Consider the following 11,344-nt stretch of genomic DNA (forward strand, 5'->3'; position numbering starts at 1 on the left):
GGGCGCGGTGGCTCAAGCCTGTAATCCCAGCACTTTGGGAGGCCGAGACGGGCGGATCACGAGGTCAGGAGATCGAGACCATCCTGGCTAACACGGTGAAACCCCGTCTCTACTAAAAAAATACAAAAAACTAGCCGGGCGACGAGGCGGGCGTCTGTAGTCCCAGCTACTCGGGAGGCTGAGGCAGGAGAATGGCGTAAACCCAGGAGGCGGAGCTTGCAGTGAGCTGAGATCCGGCCACCGCACTCCAGCCTGGGCGACAGAGCCAGACTCTGTCTCAAAAAAAAAAAAAAAAAAAAAAGAATTTTTTAAAGGGTATTCCTCTGCCATACTAGCAGACATGACTCTAGAGGAAGACATATAAACATCATCAAAAATCTTTAAAATATATATAGAAATGGAACCAGAAAATATACCTGAGAAATTTAATCGGAGGTAACAGAGATTTACACAACAACTTAAATACATTGATGTTTATCAGGGTTTTTTTTTTTTGGGTTTTTTTTTTGAGACAGAGTCTTGCTCCACTGCATATATGCACTATGTTTTCTTTATACGTTCATCCGTTGATGGCCCCTTAGTTTACTTCCAAATCTCGACTACTGTGAATAATGCTGCCATAAGCATGGGAGTGCAGATATCTCTTGGACATACTGATTTCCTTTTAGGTAATGTGATTCCTCCAGTTTTGTTCTTTTCTCACAGAATACATTTGGCTATTCTGGGTCTTTTGTTACTCTATATAACTTTTAGGTTTTTTTCTATTTCTGTCAAGAACAGCATTGGCATTTTGATAGGGATTGTATTGAATTTGTAGACTGCTTTGGGTAGTATGCACATTTTAACAATATTTATTCTTCCAATCCATGAATAGGGAATATCTTTCCATTTTTGTGTGTCCTCTTCAATTTCTTTCATCAGTGTTTTATAGTTTGCCTTTTAGAGATCTTTTACTTCTTAGGTTAAATTGTTTCCTAGGTATTTTATATTATTTGTAGCTATTATAAATAGGATTGCTTTCTTGATTTCTTTTTCACATTGTTCACTGTTGGCACACGTGAACGCTACTGTTTTTTGTATTTTGATTTCGTATCTTGCAATCTGACAGAATTCTTTGTCAGTTCCAATAGTTTTCTGGTGGAGTCTTTAGGTTTTTCCAAATATAAGATAATATCATCTGCAAACAAGGATAATTTGACTTTTTTCTTTCCAGTTTGGATACTCTCGGTGTAAGGAGACTTGCGAAAGAAGTCCAAGCTCCAAATTATATTTAACAGTACCTCTGACAAAAATAAACTGGTGGGGGAGCGGCAAAAATGGAAAGGGGACCAGGTAAGAGTTGACAGTATTTCAGAACAGGGTGGTAGGAATGGAGGTGGGATAACCTGGATATATTTTGAAAGGAGAGTGCTGAGGATTTACTATTAGAATAGATACGTGAGGACAGAAAAAGAGGAGTGAAGGATAACTCCAAAGTTACTGGCTCCAGCACTGGAAGGGTGGATTACAGAGACTGGAAAGAGTACAAGAGGAGAAAATTGGGTGTGAGGCGAGAGGGAATCAGCTCAGTTTGGGACATACTGAAACTGAGGTACCTATTAGATAAACAAATTATTTTCTTAATAAGATCCAGGTACTATGAATCTTACAGATATTATGGATCTTATCAGTATCATCAGCGCTACTGTTGTATTGCTCTTGTTATAAATAATTGCAAAAAATAAATTCAATCTCAACAGTAAATAAACATAAATTGATGAGAAAGCATACTTCATCTATAATTCTCAAGAATTTTTTAAAGGGTATTCCTCTGCCATACTAGCAGACACAATCCTAGAGGAAAACATACAAACATCATCAAAAATCCTTAAAATATATATAGAAATGGAACTAGAAAATATACCTGAGAAATTTAATCTGAGGTAAGAGAGATTTACACGACAATTCAAATACACTGATGTTTATCAGGTTTTTTGTTTTGTTTTGTTTTTTTCTGAGACAGAGTCTTCCTCTCTGGCCCAAGCTGCAGTGTAGTGGCGTGATCTCGGCTCAGTGCAACCTCTGCCTCCCAGGTTAAAGTGATTCTCCTGCCTCAGCCTCCCGAGTAGCTAGGATTACAGGCACCTGCCACTACGACTGGCTAATTTTTGTATTTTATATTAGTAGAGACAGGTTTGTATATTAGTAGAGACAGGGTTTCACCATGTTGGCCAGGCTGGCCTTGAACTTCCGACCTCAAACGATCCTCTCGCCTTGGCCTCCCAAAGTGTTGGGATTACAGGCGTGAGCCACGGTGTCCGGCCTATCAGTTATTTATTATAGTGACAATATAGAGATAAATTAAGTACAAAATACTACGGGATTAACAGTCAAGAACTAGGAAGTGTTTGAAATTTTACCCTGCTTACAACCTAACAAGTAGCCTCCCAGTGTTTCATTGCTGGCAGAAGACACAAGACTTCCGGGTCAGAGACAAAGGACATTAGTATTCTGTGCACCAGGAGGGATAAGCTTTATCTTCATATTAACTCTCCATGTTCCTCCTCCCTAGTCTAAGGGGCAATACGGAGCAGTCCATATGGATGCTGCACACAGCAGGGCTCTGCATCCTAGATAAGGAACCTTAGAGACAGAGTTAAGAAATGCCCATCACATAAACAGGATGCAAGTAATCCTTTGTCCCTGAGGATAACATTATCTTTATTACCCTGGACAGCAAATAAATCTGCCCTCTGCTACTAAGGGAGAAGCTATTCCTCTCTTTCAAGGCTGTTCACTCTAAAGTCATCCTTGAAAAGATAGTTCAGAACAAAAGTGCAAAACTGCAAAAGGCCATGGAGAATTGCCTCCAGACACTAAATAACGTATGGTCATCATTACAATGTGGACTATGTGGTTATAAAAAAATTACTTTTCAGAAAGTTTAATAAAATGAGAAAAATATTTTGACATATTAAAAACCAAGCTCTCATTCCCCAAAACTATACACACACACACACCCCCCGCACAGAGAAAATGGACATGATTTTCTTTTAAATTGCACTGCTTTATATATATAAAGAAAAATGCTAATATAGACACAGCATTTTTTTCCAGATTTTGAAATTATGCAGAAGTGCTATTTTCTTTCCACTCCTTTGAACTAAATTTCCTGTAATGTATGACTTTTATAATCAGAAAAAGGCTTTCTAGAAAATATACGTAGATATGACACCAAAAGCACAAGTGACAAAAGAAAAAATAAGTTGGACTTCATCAAACTTAAAAACTTTTTGTGCTTCAAGGGACATAAAAACAGTGAAAAGAAAACCCACAGAATGGGAGGAAACATTTACAAGTCATATCACTGAGTGAGGATTTGTATCCAGATTACATAATTTTGCAAACCAATAATTTAAGACAAATAACTCAATTAAGAAAGAAACAAAGGAATTGAATAAGCAGTTCTCCAGAAAAGACAGGAAAATGGTTGATAAGCACATGAAAACACGCTCAATATCATTAGTCATTAGAAAAACGCAAATCAAAAACCAGGACGAGATACCACTTCACACCCACCCGAATGGCTAAAATAAAAAACAATGACAAGAGCTGGTGATGACATGGAAAAACTGGAACCCTTACACATTATTCTCGGAGTTCTGAAATGGTGCAGCCACTTCAGAAAATAATTTGGCAGTGCCTTAAAATGACAAGCACAAAGTTGCTATACGATTCAGCAATTCTGTTCTTAGAGAAATGCAATTCTATCCAAGAGAAATACAAACATATGTCCACACAAAAACTTATCACCGAAGTTCACAGCAGCATTATTCATAATTGCCAAAAAATGGTTACACGAATCTCCCTCAACTGATAAATGTATTGGCCACAGAACAGATCAAACGAAATGAAGTACTGGTACATGCTACAACTGAGACAAACCTTAAAAACGTTAAGTGAAAATAAGAGGTCACAAAAGGCCACATATTATATGATTAAATTTAAAATGTCCAGAAAAACAAGCATATATAGAGACAGAATGTATACTTAGTGGTTACCTTGGGTGGGGAGAGGGAGAAATGGAGACTGATTGCTAATGGGGATAGGGTTTCTTTTTGGAGTAATGAAAATGTTCTGAAATTAGATAATGATGACAGTGATACAACTCTGTGAATATACAAAAAAATCACAGAATTGCATACTGTGATTAGAAAGGTAAATTTTATGCTACGTAAATTATATTATACTTCAATAAAGCTATTGAAATACATGCACTATACACACACACTAAATCACCCATTATTAAAATGGGGAAAATATAGATAATTCAAAAAGTAACAAAACGGTCAGTAAACATATTTTTGGAAAAGCTTCAACCTCACTAGTGAAAAAAACAATACACTAAAAGATTGAAGTGCTATTCTCCCCTTTAAATTAGCAAAAAATAACCTTAAATAATAAAGCAATGGTATAGTAAGAAAGACAGTCTATATTCTATTACTGAAAGTGTTAAATGACATAACATTTTTGGAAAGTCATTTCGTAATATATACCTACTATAAAACCATTCATTTTATGTGACACAGTAATTCCATCTAGGGTTCTATTCTAGGGAAGAAATCACATGCAGATAACAATGTGATGTTCATCATGACAGTATTACAATAGCCTTAAAATGGGGAAACGGTAAATATGATGAAATTTCCATAAGATTAAAAAAACAAGCCCCATATAATCTTCTAAAAGTAAGTTTTGAACACTGCAATATGGTAGGTTTAAAGAAGCAAACTGTAAAATTGAACTGGGTGATACTTAATTTCCAAGCAAACAATGTTTAGTGTATGCAAAGAAAAAAAACACCAGAAGAAAATGTACCCAAATATTAACAGCGGTTAATTTCTACATGCAGTCCATATTACTTTTATAACCAGAAAATTATTATTTGCTAAAGGAAGATAAAAGAAGAGATAACCCTTGGAGGTGATGGTATACTGACAGTGAATGATCAAGAAAAAGCAAACCTCATGGACCTACTGATGTCCCTCCATCACAGACAGAACTTGAAAATGAGATCACTATTTTCCCATGGTGAATACAGCATTGTATAATTGTAAGTCAGTGAGTTCAACATTAATTCTGGCAGGGTTCTAAAATGAGTTATTTAATGGAACTTTGTATGAACCTAAAAAGTGGAAACCATCCATCAGCAAGAACATCATGGATTCACCGTCATCATTTCAGAAGACTTCCTTTCTTTCTTGGATGAGCTCTTTGGTGACGTGATGAAGGACAAACTTATCAACTGCTAGATGACATCAAACTGAGAGAACTAGTGAATCTGCTATCAGGATCAAGATTCTGAGAGATGGGGGCAAGTGGCTTAAGAAGTCACTTCTGCTCTTGGATAAGATAATGAATGAGGTAATAGAAAGCAAGTTGATTAAACAGTGGATGGTACCAAACTGACAGGAACAGTAGATGTGTATCAGCATCCAAAAAAGACTAAGAGACAAGCAAAAGTCTAAATTCAATGAGATAATATTCAACACAGATAAGTATAAGATATTATCATCAAGTCTAACTACTAATGGGTAAATCAATGGACATCATCAGTTTAACTACTAATGGGCTAACTACTAATAGATTTCTTTTGGGGGGGATGACAGTGTTCTAGAAGTAGACGGTGGTGATGGTTGCACAATATGTAAATATACTAAAATCACTGAATTGTGCACTTTAATAAAAATTGTGAATTTTGCATTTGAATTTTATCTCATTAAAATATATATAACTGCAAAATATGTTTCATATATATCTCACATGTCAGACACACTGACATCCACAAATATTTAACACTAATACTATAAGATTCACGACAATGTCAAGTAGAATGTATACAACTGTACAATGCACAAGAGGGCTGGATCAATAAAGCAAATTCTTAAAAATAAAGTAATGAGGCTGGGCACCGTGGCTCACACCTGTAATCCCAACACTTTGGGAGACTGAGGCAAGCGGATCACCTGAGGTCAGGAGTTCAAGACCAGTCTGACCAACATAGTGAAATCCCCGTCTCTACTAACAATATAAAAATTACCTGGGTGTAGTGGCACGTGCCTGTAGTCCCAGCTACTCGGGAGGCTGAGGTAGGAGAATCACTTGAACCCAGGAGGTGGAGGTTTCAGTGAGCCAAAATCACACCACTGCACTCCAGCCTGGGCAACACAGCAAGACTCCGTCTCAAAAACAAACAAACAAACAAAAAGTAATGAATTAATTATGCATTCTTCACAAATTCAATTAATTTATTTACTGCATGCTTAGTTGGTCCCAAGCACTGTGTTACGTGGTACAGCTACAAAGGGTGAACAAGATATAATCCCTACCATCACAGGACTTCCATCAAGCAGGGGAGGTTGACATTAAATGAACATAACTCAAACAAATGTAACAATTGTAATGAGGAACCTAAGGGGAAAACACAAGGTCTTATGATAAAACACAACAGGCAGATCTGACTTAGATGGGGAGCTGGACAATAGCCTGAGAAATCACAATTTGAAACCAGAAAGATGACGTATTTAGCCAGGTGAAGAGTGAGAACTAATGTCCCCCCAGATGGAACAGCAGTACAGAAGTCCTGAGGCAGGAAAGAATTGGTCCCACTGGAGAACCCTGTGAAGACAAGCTGTGGTCAGAGGGTTGTGGATGAGAAGAAGATTGTCACAAAACGAGGCTGGAGAAGTAGGAAAGACTCAGTCTACACAGGGCATTACAAGCCATTCTGGGGATTCTCACTTTATATCCTGGGTTAAAAGGGAAGCCACCCAGGAATTTTAGAAGGGAAGTAGCATGATCAACGTGAGACATAAAAGCATCATCCAGGCCCCTCTCTGAGAAACGGATTAGAGAAGAGCAAAAAAAATAAATCAGGAGATCAGTCAGCATCAGACTAGGGGGTAGGTGTAGAAAGGAAGAGAAGACATTTGCAAGGTCTGTTTTGGAGGTTATCACGTATTCTATTTCATAATTCAAATTTACACATGTGGGAAAAACGCCTTCCAGAAAGATCAAAGCATATAAAGTAGAGATCACTTACCAGGTCCTGGAAACGTTTGCCTCAATCTAGTACCAAACTGAATCCTACAAACACTTCAAGCTACTTCCAGGAGCCCTGAAGACTTTTCATCTAATCAAGCAGTACTGGAACCCAAATTATGCCCAAGCTTCCAGCAAGTTTTCAGAATGGTAAAGAAAGCCAGATAGTGAAGTAGAAACCTAGAAGTTCATTGGGATGAGTACAGGTAATACTTGGGTGTTCCCCGTTTAACCCAACTGCAAACCAGCTTGTCCTTGGAACTTTTTTTTCCCTCTAAAGGAACCATTCTGGAAGAGTCACTCTGCTTAGCATATGCTCTGTTAAAGCTTCAGTTAAACACACATGCACCCCCAGAAAGAAATATGTGCAAAGCATTCCAGATTATGCACGTGCATCTGTCTTCTTAAACTGCACTCCAGAGACTCAAGCAGAACACAGAGATTGTCATGGATATTACATAGTCTACAGCGAGTGAATGACTTCCATTGTAACAGAAAAGCAACTGTACATTATACACGCATACAATTCTTTTCCTCTTAAAACTCTACCTACCCACATGGTAAATATTGTTTTAAACCCACAATGGGCCAGATAATCAAACTTTGCATATACCCCTTGCACACCCAAGACATGAAACCACGAAATCAAAGGAAATTTGTGTATAGTTTCACCAGGTATGCTGGAAGCAAATAATAAAGACGGATATGACCAGTAACAACTATATATTTAACTCCGCATGCTCTGTAAGCAATCTTGTTCTCTTTTTCTTTTAGACTGTGAAAATTAATATTGCCCTTAAAAATATAAAACAAAAGAAGGATGCTTTTAACCTCAAGGAATCATTTATCTTTGACCACTGTTATTCTTTCAGCTTCTTTAGGGTTGTAATTATTTATTACAATATATATTTATACAACTACATGACCACTGTTGAAAATGTTCCTAGTCCTTCTTAAGTCCTTCCATGTTAAGAGGGCTCTTCTAAGAAGGCTTCCCTTGACCTTGAGGGCAAAGTTGATCCTCTATCCAGTCTCCCTCTCTAGCCACCACACCTTGCACATGTCTCTATCACACACCGACATATTTACAACTGCCTCCTCTTCCAGACTGTGAGTTCCTGGATGCTCCCGCACTTAATACAGAGCCTGGCACATGAAAGGCTGTAAATGCTTGTGGAATAAAATAAATGAATAAATGAATCTGATTCATCCGACCTCTGTAATTTCTTTTTTTTTTTCCACCGGTATTATCCCAAATGTTAATGACCCACCCAATTCAATAACACTTCAGACAATTTTCCATTTTCCCCCAATTTCTTCCCACTTCCAGATAAATAGAGATTTCTGACTTGGAGTACTGCACTGCTTAGAGGGTATCTATAAATGCCAATTTTAAGAGTAAGAACACTGCTTGAGACTCAGGTTTACATGTGACTTTGTACCAGGTGTCTTTGTATATAGAACAGAAATGGTCTTGACTCCCCCATATTCATATTCTATAACAAAGTGGCATCCACTGCCGTATCACCCTATCATTCTTGCTATCGACATCCACATCAGATATCACTTTTTACAAAGGGCCCCCTTCATTATGGAAGGAGGAAGAATGCCCTTGGCAAGGGCAGAGTCCATGAGTTAAATTCATCCGTCTGGAATAAATTATTTAGTATCACTTAAACTCTGAAAGCTTTGAGTCACCTATCCTGTGGTATAGCACTGTCTTCTAAGTTTACAATTTCCTGATTATGAAGCGACAATTTAATTCCCGAGCGCAAAATCAATACAGTTAAAATTTACTGTCGGAACTGACATTCTCCAGCAAACTAAAAGATTTCTTCTTCCAATGACAAGAGATCATTTTAATCTGCTTTTACAAAAAGGTACTCAGGAACTAGTCCAAAATCTTGGAATGAATTCTTGCTGGACATAAAGCAAATGACTCCACCCCTCTTAAATGTGCGGGATCCCTGGAGCCACCTGAGCTATGGCCACTGTGACCTAGCTTTGACCTGTCAGTGGCCTACATTTTGAATGGAAGTTCATCCTGCAAAAACGCAAGGAGCTGTGGTGGTAGTAACAACAGACAGCCAATAGGGTTTTTAAACATATTCTTTCACTCGTTTAGGGTTTTTATCAGGCAGTAACGTCGATCATCATTTTCGTTCTAAATTAGATTATCAGTACAACTGAGTAGGAAGATTTGGTACAGCGGTCAACGATTCCAATGTTAATTTACTGGAGTGATCAGGGGCCATTTGCTTCTGTTGATTAGCAAAAGCTGGTGTTGTTTAAAACACACCAGTGCGTGACGAATCCATAAGCTGCATCCTTTTCTCTACCGAACAAAACAGACTGGAAAAGGCAAGAACACACCATCATTCAATCTACTATGAATATTGATCATCCGTTCTGTGTAAGGCCCCTTGCAGCTGCTACGCTGAGGATGAGGATGGGGACTGGGAAGGCCGAGTCGGGTGGGCCTGACACCCTAGATTTAAGAAGCTTCCAACCGCAGGAGCCCATCTGCATTCAGCTCGTTTTTCTTGCACCTGTCACCGAACGGCTTATTTCCCTTTCAACTACTCTGAGGGGCCAACAGCTAAAAGAGAAAGCCTCGTGCCAGGAGAAAGAAGCGATGATCTACACGCAGTTATTAGCAGACAACTGAGGTTCCCTCCCGTCCACCCCTGTGTCCACTGTGCACCCCCAAAACAAAGAGATCAGGCCCAGCAGCAGCTAACGCTAGGCCTGGGAGGCAGCAACAGAAGAAACGGGCTCGCAGAGACCCCGGGATGCTCAGGCACTGCCTGCTCCTCCCTAGCCCGCGGTCCAGGCTCCGCCGGCGCCCCGCACAGCAGTCGGCCTCCCGCGCGCTCAGCATCCCTCCTCCTCCTCCCCCGTCTCCTCCCGTGCCTCCTCCGCCCGGGCTGGTGCCACCAACCTTGGGCGTGCGGATGTGCTCCATGGCGGGCCCACGTCTGCAGGGTCCCGGGCGGGCGCGGCCTCACGCACCTGCGCGCGTCTGCGGCGCGACAGGAGGGGTGCGGGGAGGGGGCTTCGCGCCCGGGCGTGGGCGGGACGCGGGCTTGGCTCCGCCCCCAGGTGCCTCGCGCGCGGCGTGCGGAGCCTGGGCTCCCGCGCGGCCCTAGAGAGCGCTTCTCTGCGCCTGCGCCCACCTGCGCCGCCGCCGCAACGGGCACCTGCCTGGGGTTGCCGGGGCGAGGGCTGGTAGCGCTCTTTTAAGAGGGGCAGTCGGCGAAGCACTATAAGGCTACTGTTCCCCAGGACACAAAGAGGGCCTTGTTTTGGGTGTGGCTTCCTGGAAGAGAGATGGGGAGTACACGCTGCTCCACACCGCCCTTAGGCTTCCTTCCAGGGCGTCCCAGGATAGGTAGGATTTCAGGGTGGGGCGGAAAAGGCTGCTACAGACACTCTAGACCCAGGACGGTCTCGTGAGCTCGATGTGTGTGTTTCATCCCAGGCGCGGCCGGCATAGCACTGAGGGTGCGGGTGGAAATAATAGCAGCAGTGTTAGCACCCTGGTAAGTGCGCTACTAAGTCAGGCATCTCACATCCACCTGCGACTTCACTGTTGGAGGCGACACTTTTCCCTTGGCACGGTGTTGGGTGCGCATTTGCCATCTTTAGCTCCAACTGAACTGACAGAGAGAGATACAAAGCATCCATTATGCTGTACTATTTCCCTATTCATGATATTAACAGTAGTTGGTGCCATTGTTAGTGTTAGGCCACTTGGTAAAAGCCAAAGAGAAGAACACCCTCCAGTTTTTTTTGTTTTGTTTTGTTTTGTTTGTTTTTTCTCTTGCAGCCCTAAGAGTCCAATGATCCACCGTAAGTAAAATTTTGTAGAACTCTCCATAGTTCCGTTCATTTTTTCCCTCGCTCTTACTCATCTTTCAGGCTGGATTGTGTGTGTGTGTGTGTGTGTGTGTGTGTGTGTTTTTTTTTTTTTTTTGACCATAGAGACTCTGCTTACCTCTTTTTATCCAATGCCTGAACACATTACAGCCTTCCAACAAATAATTAATACAGTGTTGAACCTATTTTAAAAATTCCAGAAGACATCTTTCACATGTCTTCTACCATTTCGTTCTCCTACTGCTTTGGGAGGCAATTAGAATAAGTACTGTAAACCACCATTTGCATATGTCATGATTGACCCAGGGCATAATTTCTTCTTTACCGAAGACCAGAAATAGAGTCAAGAGCGCTGTGGTGCCAACTCACACACCGGCCTCAGCCT

General features: G+C 40.7%; 1 protein-coding gene across 1 annotated transcript in view; it reads right to left on the reverse strand.

Annotated features, from left to right (window-relative positions):
- MTMR7 (myotubularin related protein 7) overlaps positions 1 to 10,104 on the reverse strand; it is a 112,700-nt gene extending 102,596 nt beyond the window's left edge. Inside the window, exon 1 of the mRNA XM_010374474.2 lies at positions 10,022 to 10,104. Coding sequence (XP_010372776.1) covers positions 10,022 to 10,045 — 24 coding nt within the window. The 5' untranslated portion in view covers positions 10,046 to 10,104. The remainder of the gene's footprint in view (positions 1 to 10,021) is intronic.
- Positions 10,105 to 11,344: the final 1,240 nt, after the last annotated feature.

The sequence above is a fragment of the Rhinopithecus roxellana genome, chromosome 9, assembly GCF_007565055.1.
Source record: "Rhinopithecus roxellana isolate Shanxi Qingling chromosome 9, ASM756505v1, whole genome shotgun sequence".
Classification (NCBI taxonomy): domain Eukaryota; kingdom Metazoa; phylum Chordata; class Mammalia; order Primates; family Cercopithecidae; genus Rhinopithecus; species Rhinopithecus roxellana.